Below are 27,539 nucleotides of genomic sequence, written 5' to 3' on the forward strand. Positions count from 1 at the left end.
CAAGTGTTTTTGTTGAGTTATTTGGGAAGAATGAAACACACCTGCTCAAAGCACAGCAACTTCTTAAAATGTGGAAGCTATGGACTAGTAAGGTATAGAGTTTGATGAAAGCTAAAATTCATCCCAATTCTCCCAGAATGCATGGAGTAAATAAAAAATAGCTATAAAAATCTAATGGGAGTTGAACACATTTGAATCTAATTAAAAGAGACTCTATTTTATGTAGTCCTGGATATGCTGATCCAACCATATGAAGAATCCTGCATAATGAAAATCTTGCATGGGAAAGAGTGTTGATAGATAGGTCTTGAGTTGGAAGGATGAGGTCACTGGTTTATATCCTGAGGAGAAAACCTGGACTTATTCCATGAAAAACAGCTGCTTTTGTAAAATAATGTCTTGCACACAAATGGAATTAAACTAGCTACTGTCATTTTAAAGATTCCACAACTCTCAAAGAGAGGTGGACGTTTGGACTCAAGCATTTCAGACATGCTGCTTCAGCACAAAAATATAATTTTCCTTTAAATAAATCAATAACAGAAGACTTGACCAGAAATATATTGATATGGATTTTTTAAAAATATTGTCTCAAAGTGGTTTATGTTTTATTTTCAGTTATAGTTATAGGATTGAAATTCTAGGAAACCATCCAAAATTTAAATTCAGACTTTGTGAATTAACCAGTTTTGACTAAATTAGAAATTAAATATTTATTGTATTCATTTCATCACCTTTCTCAAGGTTCTATTTATTATTTATTCTTTAGTTTAGAAATTTGTACTAAAAACCCACAAAATTCATAGGAAGGAATATATTAAAAATGTAGGGCATTGTTTTTATAGTACTCTTACCCTCCAAAAAATAGTAATGGCAAATATTAGAGTTCAAAGAAAGAAATTGGTTTGTCTTCATTTTTCAAAATAATTATATTAGGCAATATTCACATATCTAAAATAATTTCCACCAGAGTGTTTTTCCCAAAACATTTAACACCTCTATACTTTTTTTCATATATTCCATCATGTTTTTAACAATCAAGATTTTACATCAATACAATTCTATCCCCCTAAACATTCATTGAAAATATGAGTTCTGTTATAAGAAAAAAAAAAGGGAGAGGGGCTTCTATGTCCTACATAGCTTGTAAACACAGGATTCAATATAAGTTTTTTAACAAAAATTTTATGGCTAGACCTCCAAAGTCTTTAATATGCTAACTCGAAGTATAATATCATGAAATATCCATTACTTCCATAAATTCATTTTTCTATCCTTTGTAAAGCATCAAAGGAAACTGATGTTTGATGACACATACCAGTAAAGGATCATTTATTCATTAATATGCATGTTTGCTTTCAGAAAGCCAAAAACCAGAGTTCTTTAAAAAATATGTACTTACATATATATGTCAAATATCATATAATTTACAGAGAAAATAGTTTCTAGCTTTTGCTTGGGATACTTCAGATTTTTTGCCAAAATGTATTGCCTGTTTACTTGTCTGTGTAATAGCCTTAGAAGTATGGTAGAAGAGAGAGAGAACACAAAAGTCTATATGATTCAAATTCACTAAAGTAACATTTTGAATCTCAAATAATATGCCTTTCTCAAAGGTGAAATTTATGGTAGAATTGTTTCTATGACAACAACAAACATTTAGGGGAAAAAAAGGCCACAAAAATAGTTTAAATCCAAGTTTAAGTATCTATTTAAATATGGAGAATAATGTAAGAGCCTTCTTAAATTTTTCTTCCTATTTCTTTTTTGGGGGGGCGGGGGGCATCATACAATTATAAGAATTTTATAGTGAACAATAACCACACTGCAGGGTATATGGAAACAACGTGTGTTTTTTTCTGAACATTACCACTACAGATAGTTCAAATGCTCCCTCTTTCTTTGATGTCTACATAGATGATAAGCAACTGTGTATGTGTATGGACAGTGTGCCTTCCCTGACAAGCTCACATTGCTGGAGTCTGTTGATAATTGGTACTTTCCCAACAAGAGCATTTTCAACTACCTGAAACACGACTTTCAAAGCAATATCACTTACTGGTTCTTGACAGCTAATGAAGTGGCAAAGCTAGGCTGACAAACTCCAGAGCTTACCAAAAGGGTGGGTGCAGCATTTTTTTGAAGATTCTGAATTACTAAATGAGGTGGAAGTCATTACCTTCATCAAACAAACTCAACTGTGAACTTTTCAACTAATTTCTAGATTTTTTTTTTAAGTTGAAGTTGACTTCTCCACCTTGAATACTTGGAAATGATAAAACAATGGAATTATAATTGGAAAAGCTAGACTTGTTTTTCTTCCCTCAGTTCTCCAATTCTACTAGTTTCTACAACTTTTTGACTTTTATCCGTAGTGACATTTAGCTTAGTAAGAAACAAATGCCTGTTTTAAATAATTTCTTTATAGGAAAATATAATAAAACAAATTTTAAAAATCTTGGAAATGTTATAAAAAATATATTGCCACTTAGGTAGGTACACACCAAACATACAACAGCTTTTAATGCAAGTTTTGTGAGGCAGAAGAACATATGTTGTTATTTTCATAACAATTTATTAATTTGAGAGAGAAGTTAAAAAATAATACCTACCAGGTGTCATCAAAGAAATGTTTCAATTTTGAATATATAAAATTATTTTTAATAATTTAATCCAAAGTTTATTAATAAACTATACTATAAAGAAGTGACTTTTCAGAGATACCCTTATTTTAATTTTTACATGCAAAATTAATAATTACCTAGGAAATGAAAGAATTAAGACATCGGGGACATTAGAAAATGTTTTTGATGCTTTCAGTTGCTCACACTGAACCACTGGAGGGTTTATTAGAACTTCCTAGCATGAACACATTTGTTCTTCCTTAAATATGAGGGAAAATCGTACTCTTGTTATTCTCCACCTTCAGACTAATGGGAGTCTCATTTTGAATTAGTGTAGTGACCAGCAGGGATTTAAAGCAGATCTTATTTCACTCTAAACAATGTTAATGACTTGTAATTCTAACATTGTTATTAGTGTTTTGTTTTTGTAAAAAGGACACAATCACATTTCTGTGAAGTATAGGAGGAAATTTGATGAGAAAATAGCTTATGCCACTCTCCCTCTGCCCCCAATCTTGAAGATGTAGTAAATCTGATTCTGAATTAGGCTTTTGTCCTTATGGGAATAAATGTCTGTGTGTCCTGCAATGGTCTAGTGAATCTTTACTGTCTATTGTCCTGTCTAGCCCAGAGGTGTGCTTGATTTAATGGGCCCTGAGAGAGCAGGGATTTTCAGCAAACTAGCTGGATTTTTAGCTTTATTCTTGGGGAATCATGAGTTGTCCTTAGGGGTCTTAAACCAAACCTGGCTCACATTATATTTAACTTCAATCCCAGAACATTTCTAACCATGAACTAATTTTAGAATATTATATTTATGGCAGAAATACTTGGAAAATAAATGGAACAATCTACATAGATCTCATTTGCTTCATAAGAGAAAAATGCTTAAATTGTTTTTTAAATTTTTTCCTGTTCCATCAAAATATATCTAGAATAAATCCTATCAGGTAAATTTTGCAAAAAATTATTTACAAAGAGCTGGATTTAGAAGAACGTTCTCCTACCAAATTTATCTATATGACAATTTCATATTTCCTCCTTTTATTTGTAAATATAGACAACTTATATAATGTCAATAAATTGTTGTGCACAAACTTTATTAGGGAATCGGATTTAATTGTTTAAAAAATTGTGAAATGTATCCATTCTAAAATTAAAACACACTATTATTAAAGAAAAATTTATAATATGCCATCTTAATATAGGACGTCACTCTCAGTAAGACCACAGTGTCCCCAGAATACATTGCATATATCTTCTAGAGATTCTTAAATTCAGTGGTCTTCAACACACTCTTCTACCATCTTTTTCTCATCTTTCTGCAGAGAATTCTGATCCTAACAAAATGCTTTCATCAATAAGCCAGAAATCTTCATAATGAAATTTTAAATTCTAGTTAAAGAAGCAGGACAAGTTAGGTATGCCATCTGAATAATCTCTACAATCCCCTAATCCCACCCCTAATCCCCTACCCCACCATACCACCAAATAAAGGATGGAAGAAAACAACCACCAACCACGCCTTTCTGATTTGGTTACTTGATTGATCCTGGAATATGGTCCCTGTGATCTCTTGTAACCAAGTCTCACTCTCACAATAGGAATTAAGTAGAAGCTTATATCAAATCAAAAAGAGGCATCCATGAACACACAAATGAATATGTTCTCTAGTATGCTTGTATGTAAACATACCAGAGAACAGTTTTTATCAGCGAATAAGGAAAACTTTCTTCCTAACACAAATGTGTGCTGAAATGGAAATATACTAGATGGAGTATTCAATATTTTTCTTTAATAAAAGCTCATTTTCTTCAGTTTTAGAACAATTCAAATATATTATTCTTAAGTGGTTTTTAATGAAAATTCTTATAGTGGACATGCAACAGATAATGGGTAAAGGTTGTTTATCACTATTTTATTCTCTGTATGTGATTTATTTTCTACAATTTTACTATATTATACCACTAGTAAATGTCCAAAAACCTGCTTTCTTGTAACTATGTGAAATATAGTTGCGTGAAGAACACACTAAAACATATGCTGTGCTACATGTAACTAATCGGCCAAGATTATCTGAAAAATTAGATATTTTTCACTGTATGAAACAGTCAAGCCTCTTCTTTTCCTCTTTGCTAATGATAATACAATTATCACCATTCATTGTTATTTAATAAACACTTGATGGGGGACTAACTGATAAGGAGTATCATAAATTATTAAGACATAAGTATCAAAAATAAAGTTTTTAATCTCCAGATTACTAGCCCATAATACAAAACACTAAAAAAAAGTTAAAAGAAGTACTTAATGCTTTAATATTAAATTTTTACAGACTATCTTACACAGAAATGAGTGATCAATAGAAATGCATATTGAATTAGCTGTTTTAATCCACATTAAAATACTTAGTTACCTTATGTAATTCCATTTAAGCTATTTTTGTTCTTCCAAAGCAAAGTAAATAAATGAGTAAAAACCACTTATTTTGTAAAATTGTTAGCAACTATCATTTTTTCTATATACCTGTGCCACAAGCTATTATGTATGAATAACAGTGATCAGGCAGCAAAAAATAAGAAAAAAAAATAAAGCAAACTTTTTTAAAAAAAATTTATTTAGGAAGAGGATGTGTGAAAAGCACAGGTGCCCTATTTAAAAAAATTATTTAGGAAGAGCATTGAATTTACACCTAGATCTGATTTCAGTATGACTTCTGCAACTAATGGTAGGGTTACTTATGTTTTTATACATGCAAGTGGTCAGACTTTTGGTCTAAAGATCCTTTTTGATCTCTTGATTCAATAATTAATTATCAAGTTAGCTATTTCCTCTACATAATTTGACTTATATGGCACTGTGCTAACCTTTGTATTTGAGGGCATGTTCCCTGATACTCATGCAGCAGACTGGCATGCAATTAATTCACTTCTGTGTGTTTTTATTAAAGCACAGTGGGGCATCAGAGGGGAGAGTAATACCTGCTAATTCTCAATCCTTCCATGAAAGGTAGCTTCCAACTGAACTCTGAAGTACAAGAAAGAATAAGGAAGGGCAGGCAAGGGTTACAGAAGAGTTAATTGGCCATTTGAATTGTGGAAACTCATAGAAAGCAGCATAAAATAAGATAGCTAGGAAAGATTAGGCATGGCAGCTTTTTTTGGATGGCATTAAGGTAAAGGTGGTGGGTATGCTGTGTTTTATTTTGAGAAAATATTAAATTTTTGAAATATATTCTGGTTAATTTATACGGTGATGAATTGAAGAGCATAATAAAATTGAGAGAAATTATGGATAGAGGACCAGATAAGTTATTGTTACAATAGTCTCTGTGTTCAACCCTACTGACAAAAGAGAACTCAAATGAAATCTGCCAATGTGATTGTTATATGTAAAACAATGTACATTGCTCAGCATGTGAAATTAAAATTAGCCATATTATTGTAATTTTTATAATTAGTTTGTAAAATTTTGATATGATTTAATGAGTCAATTGAGCTTAATGTGTAGCTAATTGGAAAAGATAGTATGTTGCCTGGCATATAATGTATATTGTACCAATATATGTATATTCTCAATTTTTCTTCAATGTTTAATATTACATTTATTACTAAGACTGTTTTATTGCATCTTAAGAAATAGAATGTATTTCAAATAATATTTATTGAGATTCATGCTTCTATGTGCCATAACTATTAATCATGCCAGGAACCAACCATTTCTAAGGTTAAACCTACAAAAATAACCAAAACCAACATATGAGGAGCACTCTGGAGATAATGCAGTGAACAATCTACATATGTAATGGGCACTGTTTCACAAAGAAAGCAGGATGCATTATTTCTTGGAAGGTCACAGAGTGCCTAGTAGAGACGAAACCTGAACACTAAAAGTGAATCTCCTCACCATGCAGGTGAGGGTGAAAGAAACAGAGCTCTGGGGAGTGGGGGGAGAACATTCTAATCTGTGAACAAGAAGTGGTATATCATTGAGTGAACTGGAAATAATCCTGTGTGTGTAAATGTAATATATTTGTATATTGTAGTATATATAGGTAATCACACATTCACACATACACTTACACCTACTTTGTTGGTAAATGAGAAAAAAACAAGTGTAGAAAACATGCAGAACTGAAATCACAGAGATATTGATAATCTCTAGGCATAATTTTAGGATTGAAGCAATTTTGTTTCAAAGAAGTAGGAGGTCCACCTGAATTCTTCCTTTTTCTATATGGCTCAGATTTTCTGCTTGGATACCAAATATATTCTTTCTTTATTTAGTGAATTCCATAATTATTCCTTTTGTAAGATTAGATTTTACTAGAAGATGGTAATGCTTCAGTCTGTAGATTCAAGGGTATTTTAAACTTAAGTCTATAGATATCTTTCATTTAATCTCAACATCTCTTTCAAGTCAAATTTGATTTTATTATTACTTTGTTTGAAATTTTGCTAACCAGATTAATCCTCCTCTTTCCTATTCACATTTTGGTGAACTATTTTCCTCTTTCTCACAGTGAGGGGATAAGGTGGAAGACTTCAAAGCCTCCATTTCTATGCGAAAGCACACTCCAAAGTCTTTAACGTATTTTCTTGTGGGAACAAACTCCACTACATTTTTCCCATATTTTGATGATTGGTATGTTTCTCATTAAGCTGCATTAGAGATACCCTGTGATGTCATCTGGGTTCACTCCTGCCTTCACTCCACTTTACCTATATGCTATCCTTTGGGTAGACAAATAATGCACACAATGAATGGTGTGTGTGTGTGTGTGTGTGTGTGTGTGTTTGAGTGATTAGAACAGTCCCTGATGTGCATGTGTTAAAGATGATGCATTGTACTTTAGCTCCAGGTGCACTTTTTATGGATATTTTTCAATAATACTATAGTGTCATCAGCTCTCATTTTTTACTAACTCTTTCTTACCTAGATTATAACATCCTATGTAAAAAAAATTTCAAGCTTCACTCTGATATATTATTTTAATATTTGATATCCCATTGGTGTTTTTGCTATCTTCAGTTAACATGTATATTTTCCTCTTTTGTTCTTGTTTTCTTTTTGTCCCCAAGAGATTCAAAGGAAGTATATAGAAGAAAAATGTCTTTCCTCCATCATCTTTCACCAGTAGAAAGTGTGTTTCTTTTGTAGAAAGGTTCATCTGGAGGCAGGACCTCATGTGGCTTGTTAGTATAAACCTAGAGAGGAAGTTCCGTTAGAAGATAGTTACAATAATTCAGGAAAGATACAGGGAGTTAAACTATTGGCAGTGAGTATGTAAGCAAAAGAAAACTTAGGACAAATTATTGTGGTGAACAAAACCGGAGGGATAGATTGGCTGTATGGATGATGAAAGGCTCTGGCTAGCATGGATATATGGATGAGTGATACTTATAAGCAACATAAAACATGCAGAAAGTTGATGATGTCAGTATGGAAAGAAAAAAAGGGAGTAAACTCTACTTAAGTCATGCAGACTCTGAGATGTTTGTGCAACATCTAAATAGAGGTTTTTAGTAAGCCTTTGTTTGGCCTGTGGAGGAAAATATGTCTTAGAAGACATATATTTGAGACATGTCAAAATACTGTTAGTGGTGAAAGCTCCAATTGTAGATAAGATTGCCCACAGAGTTATTATTGTATAAAAAGACCAAGTGGAAAGTAAATAAAATAATATAAATATTTAAGACACCGTTAATTGAAGTAAGTAACATGAGAGTAAGAGATAACCAAAGTTCTCAACAATAAGAACTTAATATTCTGCAAAATGTACTTTTTTAAAAAAGATACTACAGAGAAAAGCAAGAAGAGTCTGACCTCACGTTTCAGTTAGAAATGGATATCTTGACTTCCCAGAATATTTGCTTTATGACAGAGGGCATTTCCAATAGCCTATCTCAATCAGTTTCCTTATGAGATAAACAATAGGGAAGAAGAATTCCAACCTCACAGCATTGTGAGGCATAAATATATATTCACATACATCATTCCACAGTTTCTGGCACATAATAGGCACTTATGATGTGGTACCCTGTGTTCTTCCTTATTTGTATCATCTGGTCTCTACTAATGTCCTCTGAATGTGAGGCTCTGCCACACCTCTCTCTTCTGGAGAAAGTCCTGTACATTTTTTTTTAAGGCCAGGTTTAATCCCCTAGCACCTTCTCTGAGGATCATTTGCTTCTCAGTGTGGCATTATTTTTTCCCTTCTATTAGTTTCCACAGCTCTTGTTATCCTCTTTTCATTGTTGTTGATTTAGTGTTTGTTTCTCCAAGAATATTTGTCTACCTTTCTATCAAAGTTCTATTCTTCTCCATACTCCACATACTTTTAACCAAAGTATATGTGTTGTACATGATAAGGAATTAATGTTTGTTGAATTAGCAGATGAATGACCACTAAATGATAAAAATTGAATTAATCAGATTAATTGGTGAACAAATAATTTTCTGTATATGTTTTTCTTATTATAAAGAATAGAAAATAGATTAATATCACTGATATCTTGCTCTTGATGCTTTACGAGAACATGTGGGTGAGTGCACTTTCTCTCCCTGACAGAGTGTTTTAGGATGCTTGAATATTGTATGAGGTCTAAAAGTGGAGAAACTGTGGTTAGGCTAGGAATGGACCTGTACTCAGCCAAAGCTCAAGTGTGGGCAAGTCATACCTAGATTAGGGAGTCTAAGTCAAAAAGTTGATTATTCACATAAACTACAAAAAAAAAAAAAATAGTGGAAGAGAGTCCTGGCATAAGATTGATGGAATAGAGACATTAGAGATAAGCCCACCAGCAAATGCAAAAAGATAAGTCAGTTATCTTCAGTTGAGAATGGGTGAACTTTATGCATATTTTAGGGGTTACTTCTATTGAAATCAAAAGATAAATTATCTTTCTAAATATATTCATGCAATACTTACCCAAATTTGTAAATTGAAATTGAGAGAATATTCTTAGCATGACTAAATAAATAAAAGCATAAAGATAAATAAATAAAAACACTCATATGACTCTATCTACGCATGACATGGTCCGTTGGCCCAAAATGGTAAGAGTGTAATTTGTCAATTGCACAGTTTGTATTAGGGCAGTACTTGCCAAACACCAGCCAGTGGAAAGGTACTAACTGCACAGAAAAAAATTTAAAATTACTACTTGGTGAAATAAAAATAAAGTGAAGATATTATGACTTTTCCCTTTGTATAACTCATTCATCTGTGAACATTATCCTTTGTTTTTTGTCCTCTCTGTTAATTTTCCTAGTAAAATAAAATACTGCTTCATTTTTATATAAAATAATAATGAGGGTAAATAGCACTTGATTTTGTTGTCTTCTTTTTACAATGCAACAAAAAGTTGTGCTTCTGCCTGTTTTTTTAAATATTTATTTTTTAGTTTTAGGTTAACACTATTTCTTTATTTTATATTTATGTGGTGCTGAGGATCGAATCCATTGCCATATGCATACTAGGCAAGCACTCTACCACTGAGCCACAACCCCAGCCCCTCTGCCTGTTTTACTTTTGGATTTTTTTTTTCTTTGCCTGAGAAATTTTAAAAAGGTCAAAGAAGCACTGAAATATATGATCCAAAAAATTTTGGACTTTACTGAACTTTCCAATATTTACAAATATCAAGATGTGGTTATCATTTAGCCAAAATGTTTTGGCATCTTATAGACCTAGCCTTGAAAATTTTAAAAGGGATGTTTAGCTGTTCTATGAAAAGGACAAAGTTCAAGTCATGGAAAAAGAATGTAAGCTGAGAGCCACCAATGAATACACACAATTCATTTGAATCCAGCAACTGGTGAGGTCCTATTACTGTTCTTACTATAAAACTTGGAAGAAAAATAGAGAGAGGTATCGGAAGTCAGAAAAATAAAGAACAGGGTGGCCATTGTTTGGATTTGAAGGTCAAGTGTACAGGAGTGCTCCATCCTACTATAAAAAGGTCCAGGATCTGAGAAGTCTTAGATATCTTGGAAATCAGTATTCATTTCACTGTCTTTTCTAGAATCTGACCCAGTCACTGTAATCATTTGTGTAAATATCTGTTTATCCTAAAAACAATCAGAACACCACAGGAACTATGCAATTTTATTATGTAGAGGTGAATCATCATGTGTGGTTTTGATATAATTTTCCTACCTTTTTTTTATAAATTTCTAATGTCTAAGAACATTATTTTATTAGTTTATAAAATAATTTTCAATATCTTAAATAATGTACTGACAGTGATTGCTGCTAATGACTTCCTTTGCCCCCCCCCCCCAAATGAATATACATTAAAGATCATAATGAATTCAGGGGAAAGGGCAAACCTGCACAAATATAAATAAATAAATAAATAGAATGAATTAGAATTGACTTGTTATAAAAGATTACAGCTTTTCTCCTATGATAATTTGGTAGTATATTCTCATTATAGGACTTATTAGTTATACTTTCTTTTGCTATTTGTTATTAGATTAAATAGAAATTATTATCATTAAAAGAGTTACAATTTTCAGGAGACTGTTTTTTATAACTTTATCATAAAAGAAGGTGACCTATTTGTAATGGATGACACTTTTATTTGAAATTACATGAATCAATTTTTTTTTCCCCCTGTGGTAATGGTTGATATTTATTGAGCTCCAACTGCTTGCCTGGGTTTACAATCAATTTATCTTCCATTTTGTTGTTGAACAAAGTACAATGACTCTAAATTATTTGGTAAATCTAAAATAAACAGAATACTTCTTTAATCACTTTTCAAATTTAAGAACATATTATTCATTAAAGAGTGCTTTTTCTAAGATGGCATCTTTGATTATAATCTTACATTTATTTCACTTTACAACTGACACAGCACATAGAAATTGAAGTAATGTCTCAACCAGGAAAAAAAAAAAGCCACAATATTACCCAGAGAGAATTCACACCTTTACAAAAGCTTTAATCTTATCGGATTCACCATAGCTGAATTGACTCTATGGGAATTTGTATTTTTTTTTAAATAGCATTTTGTTGTTCTTTGTTCTTTGACTGGATATGAGTACAGGCAATTTTGAGAAGGTAGAGGAATGTTAACCAGCATCTCACATTACTGAATATTTATTTTAGTTTCATCACAAGTTTATGTCATCACAAGGTTTAAATAACAGAACCCCAAAAGAAATACCTAAAATTTTTAAGAGTCATTTCAAACTTGAAGCCATTTAATGTTGATTGCAGCTGAACGTGTCTACACATAGGAAAAATAAAATCACAAATTTAAATAGGGAAAAGAGAATAATGAGGAATATGAGAACTAGATTTAGAGAAAAGATGTCTGATTTTAACCCAAGCATTTTTGCCCAAGAAAACGTAAGATAGTTGAAGCGATCCAGAGTTTATCTTGCTCATTGCCAAGAGGGTCTCAGAAAGACTTCTGTCTCAGTTATAAAACTGTGCAGAAAGTTCCTGTGATTAGATTGAAATTAGAATGGAAGGAATGAAGAGATAAAAATAAGTGCATTTGAAAGCAGTGGAAAATAGCTGTTAACCAGAAAGTATTATCTGTTTTTTTTTTTTAGTGAAATAGTTCAGCAATAATATTTTAAAATGTGTAATTTGTTTCTAATGTGATTCCATACATAAGCCATCCAAAATTTAATTTGTCTATATACAGAAACCAATAATTCTGCCCAAACTTACTTAAAAATTCAGTATATAACATATTTTTCAATTGGAAAGGTATTTTCAGTGTTTGAAATTATACTATAAAAGTGATTCTTTTTGTTGTTTAGAATTGAAGTTGTACAAAGTAACAAACAAAAAAGAATACTTTATTATATTCAGTATTATATTACATTTATATTTATCATCAACATATATCATTACATTTAGAATTGATATAGATCAAACAAAATCTCCATTGTTTTCAGTTGTTGATGGACCTTTGTTTTCTTAATTTATTTTTATGTGGTGCTGAGAATCGAACCCAGTGCCTTACACATGCTAGGCAAGCACTCTACCAGTGAGCCTCAACCCTAGCCCTCTCCATTTATCCTTTTACTATACAAAATTATTGATGTTAACATGCAAGCACCTTTGGTAAAGTAAGTAAAAGATATTGTATTGAGTCTACTTCACTTACACCCTAATTTCCTGTCTGGTCAAGAAGATCAAACACAATTCATATTTACCCTCTACTATATAAACAGGTAGCCTTTGAGTATATACTATGCAAATTATTATATGCCCTTTACATGTCACCTTAACATTATCTCTTGGAAGATATATTATGAATAAATTATTAATCTCATTTTCTAGAAATGGAGGCTCCAGCATTTAAGGAAATCATATTGGTGTGCACATCTAGGGTACAAGTACTGTGATGATGTTCCTGTGTGGGCTTATAGAGGGTTGACTCCCAAAACTGTTGCTGTAGTAGTTATTTCTGTTTAACGTCTACTTGATGATTAGAGCTCTCATATGTGGTTTTATTGTGATTTCTATTAAAATCCACTCATGCATCTTAGTTGCCCCTTTCATTTCTTAATATCTTTATGAAAATATCTTGATTTAGGCTACGCTGACATTTTTTTTTTTTTAAGTTTGCCTGGCTACATATCATTTGGCTTCTCCAGTACTAGATTCCATTGTAGGTTTTACAATTTGAAGGAAGTGTGAAGGGCAGCTATTTGATAAATATATCTTCTTAACTGGCCAATCAATGCCTGAACATATTATGTAACCCCTGCCTTTAGCACCGTGCCTTTCCATCTGTACACAGAATTTTGAAATTTCAGTCATATTGACTCTGAGTAGTATTGATCTTTTTCAGTTATTTGGATGTTAGTGAAAAGAAGGCCATTTAAATTCAAATATCATGTAGTATATTCTTTCTCTGGAGACTAATAGCTCTCATTCATTTCAGCAATGACTCATATGAATAAAACTCTTTTTTTTTTGGTTCCTTTCTTTCTTTGCTTCTCTCTTTCATTCCTTTATTTGGGAGAGAAGAGTACAGGAGAGTGAGGTCAGCTCAAGATTATACTAAAGAAATCTCACGAAGAAATCAGAAATGTATCTTTAAGCTACTTGTTTACAGTTCTTGCAATATTGCCTGTAAGATAGATTAGTAGATAAAAAGATATACATTCATTGTTGACCTGATAATATGAAAAAAAAGAAGCAAATAAGTTGTAAATGATGAGCTATTAATTATATGTTTCCTGACATGAGGAAATGTTAATTCTGGCAGATAAGTCATTTGTATGAATAATTGCAGTACTTGACAGTGTGTAAAGTTGTAAGACTAACTCAAACATGCTATAACAAGAAGCTCTATAAAAATTTCTTGGAAGTTACACTTGAACTAGCTTTTAAGAGTAGGAGTTATCTTGTCCAGGTAGCATGTTGCTGTAGGAGTCAAAAGTAATGGCACAAAGGCCAAAAAGTGTACAACTACAAAGTATGTTTTCCTGCTTGACAAAGGACATGAAGCTAAGAAACACTGGTCTTAGGTCTAAATTGGAATGGCCTTGACTTGACTGCCAATACTAAGTTAAGGAACATTAAGCTCTCTTGAACTTTAACCTCTATTGAAATCATATTTTGGATAACATGATGGAAGTCATTAAGAGAGAGAGATAAAGCAAGGCAATGTATCACATGAATGTAAACATGTATCACATGTTTCCTGGGTATAGGGCTAGGACAGAGAAAGGGTCTGCATTGTTACTTTCTCTCTTTGAAAGAAATTCTACATTTTGTGAATTCTGATAAAGGGTTCCTACTATGTACTGGAAAAACCTGAGGTATTAATTCAGGGAATAGTTTTGAAAAATATAGATGGTGAAAATAATGACATAATGATCCAAAAGACATATTAAAATATCTCAATAAAAAGAGACCTGAAACAACCTAGGAGATTAAGTTTTATGTTTTCTACACATTCCCTCTGCCCTGTTGGCCCCTATACTTACTCTTCAATCTATTAGCTTGGAACAAATAAAACCATGTAAGCAAGTCTTCATAAAATTATGGAAGTTTATATATAATATTGACTATTCTGATCCATTACTACCTGTGAATTGATTCCACTAAATGAGCTTGTATAGACAAGTTCTTTCTCTCTCTTTGTACTAATAGTGTGTCATCTTGAATATGAAATCAGCAAACTGATGACCATAACCACATTTCAATGAAATGAAAAAAGTTTAGTTTCTGTGTATTTCTTAATACCATGAAGAGTAGCCACTGGTTGATCATGACAGCAGACAGTAGTCAGATTACCATGTACCAATAGCTTCTGCTCATGTAGGATCTCACATTAACACCCAATGTTTTGCTTTGTTACCTTGCAGAAATGTTGGAATCCAACAATGTGATCACTTTCAATGGCTTGGCCAACAGCTCCAGTTATCATACCTTCCTTTTGGATGAGGAACGGAGTAGGCTGTATGTTGGAGCAAAGGATCACATATTTTCATTCAACCTGGTTAATATCAAGGATTTTCAAAAGGTATCTTCATTTTAATATGTACACTGTAGTTCTTGTGAAACATCTTAAGATATATAGAATTTTCTAGCTATTAAATATGACAACTTATAGAAAACTGTTTTAAATGAATACTTTATTATTTTAGATGCAAAAAAATTAATGACAATATCAAATCAATGGATGCAGTAAGTCATAAACATCATCAATGAAGAAAGCATAGATCATTATAAAAAATACTTAACTTTAGCTAATTCAACAATAATTATATATTTTTCCTGCAATAAATTAAATAACTGATTAAAAATACATCATTACTGATTTCATGCATTATGTATATGTATTGTATTTATACATTTCTCTATATTACCAGCAAATGCAAGATTCATCAAACAATTCCTCACATGCATAATCATATGTGCCACCAATGTTTGAAAATAAAGTTTTATTGGAACACAGGGATTCTCATTAGTTTACATATGTTCTATATCAGCTTTCATGCTAAAACAGCACAGATGAGTAGTTGTGACAGAAATAATCTGACCCGCAAAGTCTAAGATATACTAAAGGTACTATCTGGCATTTTAAACAAAATGATTTAGAAGATCAGTCTTAAAAAAAAAGAAAAAGAAAAAGAAAGGAAAAGATCAATTTTCAAGATGTCAGATTTTTGCCAATGTGAACATTTATACATCAGCAAGAAACCAATTTATACTTATTTCTTTTAGTATTTTTTTCTTATATATAAGCTATACAGGTTGAAAAATAAGCATGGATTTATAATCTAGTAGAAATTATGCTATTAAATTTACATGTGACACTCTAAATTAACTATTTTTAGGTAGTCAGTTCTTCCAGTCTTATTTCCCTTAGGAACATAGGTCTTTATGAAATATTTTTCATGAGAACCATAACACATACATGTCAGCATCAATGTGTATTCGTTTTGCTTCTTAACATGGAGGGCTTTAGAGATGTGTGCCTTGACTACTCAGAAACTGTAACAGATTGGATAGTAACTTTCAAAAAGTCCCTAAATTGTAAAAAGTTTATGTTCTCATTGGAGAATGCTGCTTTTGGTACAAAATAGAGGCTTATATTCAAATATAAATTTAGTTTGAAATTCATTAGGAGTTAGGTGACTATTCATTAATAAATAGCGTTAAACTAAGACTGTTCCATTTTCTTCTGTTACCCAAACATTAACATTCTGATCATATTCATAAAGAGGTTTGACTCATTATATGTAGTTTTATAAAAAGAAACACACATAAACACACAGATGTGTGTGTGGGCATATGATATGGCATTTAAAAATCACTCTTGGCATTTTTTTTCTGATTTTTCAAGTTGATTGATTTCTAAGCCTCCTCAGATGATAGTAATACATACTTAAGATTATCTATTATCTAAGAAAATTGCTATTCATTTGTTTTTCCAAAATGATAAAAATGCTTGCATTAATCTTTCAAAAATCTCACAAAATACTTTTTATTGTTGTATTATCACACAGAAATTGCTCTTTATGAAATGAAATCAAAACATAGAATGATTAAGAAAAATCTGACATTTTAATTTTAGGAAATTGTAACAGTTAAACTTGTCAGTATTGTTTCTATTATTTTGTAAAACTGATATACTTAAATATATACATGGATGGATAGTATATAAGCACAGATCACCTTACACTATATGTTTCATGTGTTTAACATTTTTATTTGGATAAATATTCTAAATTTGGCTTATGTGTTAAATGTTTCTAAACTGAAAGGTACCAAGTTATCATAAAAATGTACAATTTTATAACTGAAACAACTCCTAGAGTCACTTGTACACCTAGCATGCATATTACAAATATTATATATATACATATATATATATCATATATATTATAGTTATACAATCATATATATTACAAATATTATATATATATATATATATATATATATATCTCATATATATTATAGTAATTCCTACCAACTGGTATTGTAATAAATATGTATGTGTTATGAATTAGTTTAAAATTAAGTGAATTGCCTATTATCTTAGTATTTTTGTTATAATTCTTACCCTTGAGTTTAAAAATATCATGCTAAAAAGAGAAGACATTTTTCTAGTTTTAAAACATCCCATTTAAAACAGATTATTAATTTTAATAATCTGTTTTATTTTTATATTTTGTTTAAAAGAATAAACTCAATTTACTTAAGTGTTTATATCTGTTTATTTATGTTTGGTATGTTTATTTATTTTTTAAATAATTTTTTAAACCTATGTATAGATATTTAGCAACTTTTTTGTAAACATTCACTCTTGTGATAAACTTTATAAGAGTAAATTTATGACTATGCAGGTTATAAATAATTCTTCTTCTTGATGACTTTACAAGGTAATAGTAAAGATAAGATGAGTGAGCATAAAGGTAAATATTGGGCCAATCCCTCCTCTTAGAGGCGAAAACACATTCTCAGCTTTGGAAGAGCCATGGAAGTTATTTACCTTAGTAAAAAGCACAATCTCTCTAAGGCATACATATTTACTAAAGATCATAAGTAAGGGGGCAGAGGTTGGAACTTGGTGGTAGAGTACTTGCTTGGCATACATGAGACCCTGGGGATCAATCTCAAACACTGAAAAAAGAAGAAAGAAAAAAAATCATGAGTAAAGATGGACATGAATAGAAGCATGGAATCATAAAAAAAATAAGAACAACTGCAAAATATATCACAAAACATTCTGATTAGAAGGGTAAGAAATTTAGACAATGTTAGGTAAATTAAAAGTTTGGGGGCAAAGGAACAAAAAGAACATAGCATGAATATGAAAATTATTTTATTAATATTTGACATAACAGTGAAACCACAAAATAAGTTCTATATTATCTCAATAACAAACACTCAAAAGCTAGGAATTATGAGAAAACAGATTGTCTTTTTAAATAAATACATATATTTGCATATATAAACATATATATGTTTAATAATCTGTGATTTTAACATAATTTATCTGGAAAGTAAATCTGTCAAAAGACAGCTCTGATATAATATTACTGTTGTACCCTAGAGAAATTTATATTTTATCTCCTCCGTGTAAACTGTAAGAAGAGATCATCTGACCTCTGCAGAGCCAATTGGAAGATTAGAACTGTGTAATGAGACTGTCCAGCAAACACTCTAGAATTTCAGGAGTCAGAAAAATGCTAATTGTAAGGATGATACATTTACTGTTCCTGAATATTTTTATTATGACTACTTTGTAAAAATCTTGTAGAACAAGTCAGATGACAGTTTTAATTTAGACATGCAGACATATGTGAAAAGTACATAAAAAGAATATGCAAATTAAGAGCTTAATGGTAAAAATGAATGCATACTCAATAATTTCTAGGTCTTTTATATTTGTGTCATGTTACTGAAATGTGTTTATCAAGTCATCATGTTCTGTTTCAATATGGCCCAAATTCTTGCTTATAAATGTGTTGTATTTTGGTTTTTAATTCCCCAGATTGAATATCACAACCTTTGCCCATGTGTGTGACCATATAAATTGAATTATCTGGAGGTTTCCAAATGAATGGTAATCAGTCATTTTGAGGCTAAAAACTTTCCAGCAGACATGAATGATTAACGGCCACTGTCTCTGGATTTTTCTTTTACATATGACATTTTTTTCTTTGCAATTCACTAATAGTACTAGAAGAGAAAGATGAATAAGTGAATATTAAATTGTTCTGCCCAATACAGATAGATTCACTGGAATTACTCAGGGGATCTGGAAAATTCTGTATTAAAATTTAGATGAGTGCATTCGGGTTATTATCATGGAGAAAAATATATGCAACTGTCCAAGTCACCAGTAACATTTGGCTCATCTGCCACTGTGACCATATTCACAAAATATGTAAACTTTGAACAGATAAAAAGCAAATATTAGAGATGAAAATACAATTATTCCTCAACTAGTCTAAGTTTAGCCCATAGTGGGAGGGTAATTTTTTTTTCTTCTACAGTTCCAACTTCATATTCCAAAAATATACAGTTCTACTCTTAAACATTTTCTCTTTCCAAAAGAAAAAGAAGAAGAAAAAGATTCTTTTGTAAAATGGGATTTCACACACTTTGAATTCCCATTCTAGCATGTCATCCTGAGATTTGGATCAAAAAAATAGATCCAGGGCACCCCAATGTTAAAATTTTAAAATCACTATTTCCTGATAAATACTGACCAACTTAGAGGAGTATGTGCCATATTCTGTGTTGATTTTTACCTTTCTGTAGATTCTCACATCCCTAGGATTTTCTTACTCTCCCAATCTGTGAGACCATTCTTTCCACTGTGTACTGTTCAAATGTATTGACTGCATTCATTTGTCTTATTCAACTTTCATGAACAACAAAGGTAATGGGTAGACAGAAAATGATTAACCAATTAACTGATATTAGAATGTCTAAACTGAAAATTTCCTATCACATAATGTTTTGTGGAAATTTCTTTACCTTAGTTCCCCCAACCTCATCCAAAATATTATGCAATGTTAGATCTCTCAGAGAACTTAATTGGCACAAAATAATGTTTCTTCTCTATCCTTAGATTGTGTGGCCAGTATCTTATACCCGAAGAGATGAATGCAAGTGGGCTGGGAAAGACATCCTGGTAAGCATTAATCTACTAAATCATTAATTTCCTAAGTAATGTATTACTCTATTTTTATTCTGTGTTCTATTAAACATCATACTGTACTTATGGGCTTAATCACTCAAGGAATAAAAGAATACGATTTGGGAAGCATTGATAGTTTTTGAAAGAAAATGAGTAAACAATAACAACATTCCTCCGTAAAGAAAACTACTGTCCCTTTGATGATTTATATATGCAAAGGATACTAGTAAAATGCAATTTTAGCAGATATACTTATATTAAATAAGTTAACTTCTTTCTGCAGGTTGATTCACATATGTTAGTTATTCTATAATTTATCTTAAATGATATTGTTTCCACATCTGAATTATCATGATTTAGTTACCCCTTTTTCTTTGTGTTCCATTCTTTTTCTTTCTTCCTCTCATTTTTACAATAAATATTGATTTATAAATAAATATTGTATGTAACTTTTTACATACAATATTTAAATACAAATATTTACATACAAAATGGCCTTTTCCTGGACACTGTAGAGCCAAAGGTGAATAATATGCAACCCCTATGATGGTTTTACCATTGTAAAAAGGTAAACTTTGTTAGTAAAATTAAATGGGCACTGACTTGGGCTTTAGCCAAGTGTCTACACAAATCATGGAAAATAGTTATAATCACTTCAATGGATTAAAATAAATTACAGAAATGGAAAAATATAATTTTTTTAATCAATCCTTTGGAATGTCTAAAACACAAAGAAATAAGTTTTAAAGTTTTGTCTATTTTAAAGCATTGACATTTAGAAGGAACTTATACTGTGTGTTGCCTAAAGAAACACCGACCTCCGTTTTGTATAGATATATTATTATTATCAAGGGACAACTTGACTGATTTGTAGCAGCTGCCTAAATTGATATTTAGGTTTCGAAGGATGTAAAGGGAGGATCTGAGTTCATAGGAAAAGAATGCCTCAATTTATTAGCAATGTTGGCCACTGGTGACTTAAAGTAGATTAAGGAGCAAAAAGCATAGGTAGTCCCCATCCTTGATCCACCTAAATGTTAACAAATATGGGAAAGTCATCCTTGAAAATTATATATTAAATATAGGTATATGTTAAAAATGATTCATGATGTTAATTTAAAATAGTAAAGCAGCCTTTTTTCAGGACTGCTGTAGTGGAATTTTGTAGGTTGAGAGTAAAAATGGGCTCCAATCTGAATACAAAAATAGGCAGAATACAAAGATAGGCAGTGCAGTCATGAAGCAAGGTGGGGTCAGTGGATGGAAAATTACTGGGAGGAAACTTCAGGAGTAAGGGGAATTCTGGCTAAACTGATTTGACAAGATTATTGCTAAAGGCAGACCGGGTTGGGTAATGCCAATGGTGAATTTGATCAGATATCAACAGAGGGGGACTTTTTCTAAATTAACCAGCAGGATTCTTGCTAAAATCAAAACTAAGCAGAGATGAATTCAGAAACCCTACAGAAAACAGTTTAGGGGAGCTCGACTAGAGTTAGGTCAGTGAGAGTCAACCAATGTAAGTCACTCCATACCTTGATCATTCATGTAGACCAAAAAAAAATTTTTTTTCAAACTTTTACTCTCCCAAACTGATACATATGTTGAGACTTTTGTAAAGGACTTATTTTCTACTCAGAAAAAAACAAAGAAGTAGGAGTCCAGAAATGCTGAGAATTTTACTGCAGTACTCTTTCTGACTCATTAAATGTCCTGAGAAATTATTTTAACTTTCTTTGGGCTTAAATTTCCCATCCATTAAATGGAACAAGATACATTATATGACTATGGGAGCAAGTTTTAATAGGTATTGTACTAATTATTAGGGATAAAAACACTTCACAAATGTAAGATCAAAATGCATAACTCCATAAATAAAAACTTACTAGCATTAAAAGGCCACACTTATCATTAATAAATTACATTGAAACTTTTCAGTACAATAACTGAGGATGAATAGAAATGATTATCTTACCTGTATATGGTTATTATTTTTAAAAAATGCAGACTTCTAGATTTTTATTAATGTATAAAAGATAAGGAGAAAATTACTAAGAAAATTAAGATGCTTTCTGGTACCAAGCACTACAGTAATTTACAAAGGATTTTGCAGATGTTATTTTAACAACAGTTTTATGAGGTGGGTATAGTTACCCCCATATTCTTGATTGGGAAATAAAATAATTCAAAATTAGCATTTCATTAAAAGATGTTGTACATTTTGGGTATTATGGTAGAAGTTAGGATAAAAAACTAGGCACACTTCCTGTGCCCTTGTGTTGTTTTTATTGTTAGTTGGAATATTTTCATTTGAATGTGCCTATTACATGATATATAATAGAGAACTGAACAGATATCTTCCCTTTGTGGATCATCAAAAGTGTAATACTAATAATAACCAGCTCTCAGAGTTCTTATAAAAGAAATACAAGTGAAATTATTTCAAGACTGTGATATTAACTATTAATAATATCAATGATAAATTATTAACAATTAGTGTTATTGGTATATGTGATAGAGTTATGTGCACAAAGTTTAAGTAAAAACATTATTGATGAAATTTCAGCAGCTGTAATAAACTCGTGATCTCACAGTGCCCCACAGTTAACATAATCGTGAATTTAGAAATTTCTTCTCTAAAAAGAAGGACAACTTTACTGTATTTTCCAGGCTTATTGAAAATGCCTACAGATTTTAGGGAACTAAATCAAAAGGAACTAAGACACATGGAGTTTAGTAAATCTGATACATTGCATAAGTGACATCTGATCATGTCATACTATCTTTTTACGGGGGATGGATTGAACTCAGGGACACTCAACCACTGAGCCACATCCCCAGCCCTATTTTGTATTTAGAGACAAGTTCTCACTGAGTTGCTTTGTGCCTAGCTTTTGCTGAGGCTAGCTTTGGACTCGCTATGCTCCTGCCTCAGCCTCCAGAGCCCCTGGGATTACAGGTATGCGCCAGACTGAACTGGGCATGTCATAGCATCTTATTACAAAGATTCTCAAAAAACGTATCTCTACTATAGAGTATGTCATATGCCATACTCTACAGTAGAGATAAGTGCTTTGAAAGAGATTATTTTTTAAATGTTCAATCATGATTACCCTAAGTAATCTTTTCAAATGTAAACTAATTAGCATTATAAAATATGTGTGCTTTTTGGTATTCTTATACATTCTGCATTAAATAAGTTCAATTGTGCATTTGGAATTATCTTCATAATACTTATTTAATGAAATGAAAACAAAATAGTTTTGACATATTTTATTTCAAAAAATGTATTTTCATCTAGTTCTAATTAACACTTAATTATATTTCTATATACTATTTTTTGGTAACTCATTTTGATCCCTTAATACTGCTTTTCATTTCCAAATTATTGAATATATATTTTCTGCATTCAGAATACATTTGATTGAAGTTCACTTTAGTTACAAGGCAACGTCATTTAAGTATTACCTTGATTTATATAGTCATTGCATTCAAAATAAGATGCATGGCATTCTTTGGTTGCTCTTTGACTTTCATTTATAGATGCATTTTTTTCCTCTTTCTTTCTTTACATATGATTTTATTAACACATGACTTCCTGGGATTCATAGAATTTTTCTTTGATAAACATAGAAGGTAAATATCACTAATATTTTAACAATAATTTATATAAACAATTTGAAAGATAGATTAAGGGGAAAGAACTTTTTTCATTCAACACCTGATTTGTGAAGTGACAGACAGTTTGATGGGAATTCTGCACTGCATCTTGAGTAAATACCAGTCAGCTGGGATTTATGGATAATAATTCCTTTCAAAGAGCCCTTGTGATGCTGGAAACCACAAGAATGAGGCTTGAGTGGGTTTTCCAGCCATTGAGACTCCAAAGTAGAATCATAATCAAAATAAGAACCGACCTGAACATTCATAGAAAAGTGAAGTAACAACCTCCTTGTGTGCTCTCTCTGGTTTCTAAAGTATGGGTTTATCACTTACCTGATGTTTCTTCAAAAATTTCTTTGGAAATAAAGTGCCTTTCAATAAATCATTCTAGGGAAAGTGGTATCTTCTCAGCACTCAATTTAGACCAAGGATACAACAGGAAAAGTTGGGCAAAGACACCAGCTAATGTTATCCACCTTGGGAATGAGTTTTTCTCAGATTTGGTGGAGGGAATGTTTTATTCATATACAAGGATTGCATGGTCATGGGGAAGTGGGGAGAGGCCACTGGACTGAAACTACATAGTCCCTGTGTAACTGCATACAGTATCATATGTAAAAGTATTCCCTCTCCTCATTCTTCCATCCATCTGGGAAGGTCCAACCCATCCTCAGTTTTGCATTAAACATATGTCAGCAACTGCAATTGGGGCAACATTAAGTCAACAGCTGCAATTGGGGCAACTATTCATAAAGAATGAACTTTGTGGTGACATGGTTTCTGCAGCTTGAAACACATATATATGGTGCACACACATACAAATGCACAAAGTAAACAGCATATATGACATTCATTTTTTTATTATGTATGTGTGTGTATGTATACATAGCCACACAAATATTCAGAGACGTGTGTAGATGTGTGTATACTGGTAATGACATTTTAAACAACAGTAATCTAAATATATTTTTTCTTTTGAAGTGAATATACAGGATAGAAAACATATCCTATTAATATGCCTTTATTTTCCTGTTGTTGTATGTTCTAAACATTAATATTGCTGTAGCATTTCTATTATTAGAAGAATAAAATGCTCATGAACTTTTCCATTTCTGTTTCTTAAGATTTACTTGAAAAAATATGTAATATGTAATACTATTGGAAAGAAATCCTGAATAATGAGATAAATGCAACCCATATATTTAAATCTGACTGCTGCTCTCCACCTTTACTCTCATTTTTGATATGTTCCTGGGGCATAAAATCCACTTAGTTATTCACAATAACATTTCTATTGATGGATTAACTTCTTGACCCTGTTTTGCAAATGAAAACTGAATTCATGCTAAGCTGGTAAAAGAATCTGTTTTGAATCAATAGCTCTCTGAATCCTCTTTGTTTATCCTACTAAACCATCTCTCTTTGCACTAAGTTTCAATAAAACCAAATGGCAACCGTATGACTGCTAGAAATATTTTGAACATCATTGGAAATCAAAATTTCAACCATCTGAGAGGAACCAAAAAAAAAAGCAGATTCTCATAACATTCCTATTCCTGGATACATTTCAAAGTGTAGTATCATGCACCTGAACTTTAGGACTTTTTTGGAAATTCCACAGGATTTATATTTTTTTTCCTTAGCTGTTATACATGTTTTGATGCTATGATATATTTTAACATGTCTATCAAGTTTATCACAGATCAAATTGCAGGACCTCAGCAGCACTAATATTTGCCAAGTAATGCAATTGAGAATTTGAAGCTACACATGCACATCTTAAATTGCAGTACATTCCAAACTGCACGTGCCAACACTTGAATTTCAATTACTTTTTCAAAGGTCAAAGTTAACATCCACTTAATTTTTTATTTTATTTTAGGCACCTTAGGTCATAATAAAAATGTATTAAATGATTAGTTAGAACTGCCTTCTAATATGGGTGTCTGCAAAAATTCTAAGGTTTCCTTAAACCTCAAAATTCTTATGTATAGTTGTCTCACACTTTACCACATCTTATGAGAAGTGACTGCCTTCGTTACAGACTGTTTTTTAAGGATGATTATACAATTAGGAACATTGGAAAACTCTGTCTCCCTCTGAAGCAAAAAGCTGCTCTTCAAATCATCTTGGGAAGTAAAGATAGTGTCTTCCTCAGGAGCAAAGGGCAGGTATGCTTACTGTCCAGTACAGAGAACACAATATCTCCCTCAAGATCTAAAAGCCAGCATGCCATTCCCATTTAAAAATAATCAGGTTTGCTCAACCATGGTTCCTCCTCTATAATGCAGCTCACTGCATATGCAGATGTCATCTGGCCCTCTCCTCAGTGCCCATTGGGAATTGCACAACAAATGCTGATATCCTGGCTACTGCTATTTCTGTGAGTAATGAAGTCCTTTATCTTTGGCTCAGGAGCCACATATCTTTTGCCAGTATCTGTGAAACCATGGCAGACTAACTCCATTATCTTACAAATAGGGTAAATTTGCAGACCCTTTACAGTTCTTGACAATATTAATTGTATAAATTTTGTAGGCATTCTAGATGATATCAGAAATGAAAGGTTATGGTCAGTTTATTATTTTTTAAATGTTTCCATGATGAAATTTGATGGTACTTAAATTATACAGATAACTGACTTGATGACAGGCAGCAAAACTTTGTCTTATTGAATGTCACAGAAATAAGTACAGATTTTTACATTCCTATGCCTCGTGTATGTGCATTTCTCTTTGGGAGCAAATGTCAGGTTCTTACAGTTTAAATTCAGTATTCAGAGGTAATAATTATGATAGCAAACACTGAGAGCTTACTACATATCTGATATTGTTCTAAATGCATTTTCCTTTATAAGCTGATTTAAGTGACTAATATTTGGTTATAGACACATACTTCTTGTCAAAATAAGTAAATGCACCAGTTTTGAGTGTTAGGTAGCTAAGATGCATGGCAAATGAAACTTTGCCATTAAACTCATTTCAGACACTATATTTTAGTCCTATATTTTACTAATGCAAAATGAGATGTAATTATTATAATAGTTACATAAACTTAATATTTTGTAATTATGCTTTGTTTACAATGACAATTTAAAAATACTTAAATTCTTTACTTGAAAAGTAAGGCTAGCATTTGAAATAGAAGTTTTCAAGAGGTTTGAAGATTTTTGACATGTGTTCCCTTTTTATTAGAAATTTCAATTCCACTCTTAAATGGCTGAAATTAAGGTCAAGTATTTGGCATTGGTTAGCAAGTTGTTTGGACTTGATTGGATACCATAATTCACCCATCATCAGGGTACATACTTTCAGAATATAGTAAGCATTTTATGTCTGTGAGGCTCTCTAGTATAATTTGGATAGTTCCTCTGAGAAAAGGGTTTTGGCTAATGTCTCTAACTTCATAGAAAACAAGTGCTTCTAAGTCCCACTGATGTGTAGCTTCTAAAACCACCATTCTTATTCTTCTTCTTTACATGCTTTATAATCTTCATGCATGGATTTCTATTTACTTCTGAGGGTACACTGACCATTCTATCATAGATCTAACCTGACTCTGGGAATATTCACCTTAGAGATGATATACTTGGTCTCAAGATGACTAAGACTGTGGTCAACTTTGCACTGTTTTTCTTTAATTCATTCAAAAGAGTAGCAGTAAAATATCATCTTTCTCATGTTCCCAGATGATCATAAAACATTCATGTTTTGAATCCTTTAATTTTAATATATATCTATTTATTGCTTTTTTAGAGATGGTAAGGACAATAGAGTTCAAAAATTTTGGTACCTCTAAAAACTTGACAATATTTCCAGGGACTAAGAATATTAAGTTCATTTTAATTTTTGTGTTTTAAGAGCAGAATATTCTTTGTTGTTTTTTGTTTGTTTGTTTGTTGTTTGTTGTACTGGAGATTAAACCCAGTGTCACTTAACCACGGAACCATATCCCAAGCTCTTTTTTTTATGTTTTATTTTCAGACAAGACCTTAGGCCTCACTGATATGCTGAGGCTGGTCTTGAACTTGCAATTCTCCTGCTTCAGTCTCCCTAGTCGCTGGGATTACAGGCATGCCCTCCCCCCCCAGCTCAGAGCAGAATATTCTTAA

The 27,539-nt window shown here is 31.7% G+C and overlaps 1 protein-coding gene across 3 annotated transcripts in view; it reads left to right on the forward strand.

Moving 5' to 3' along the window:
- Sema3a (semaphorin 3A) overlaps nt 1-27,539 on the forward strand; it is a 445,988-nt gene that overhangs the window by 284,454 nt on the left and 133,995 nt on the right. For all 3 annotated transcript variants that reach the window (XM_046464206.2, XM_046464207.2, XM_058585486.1), the window contains 2 exons: nt 14,973-15,130; nt 19,697-19,759. In XM_046464206.2, coding sequence (XP_046320162.1) covers nt 14,973-15,130; nt 19,697-19,759 — 221 coding nt within the window. The remainder of the gene's footprint in view (nt 1-14,972; nt 15,131-19,696; nt 19,760-27,539) is intronic.

This window comes from Marmota monax, unplaced genomic scaffold (genome assembly GCF_021218885.2).
Source record: "Marmota monax isolate L192 unplaced genomic scaffold, Marmota_monax_Labrador192_F-V1.1 WCK01_AAM20220418_F8-fsc00065, whole genome shotgun sequence".
NCBI classification, from domain to species: domain Eukaryota; kingdom Metazoa; phylum Chordata; class Mammalia; order Rodentia; family Sciuridae; genus Marmota; species Marmota monax.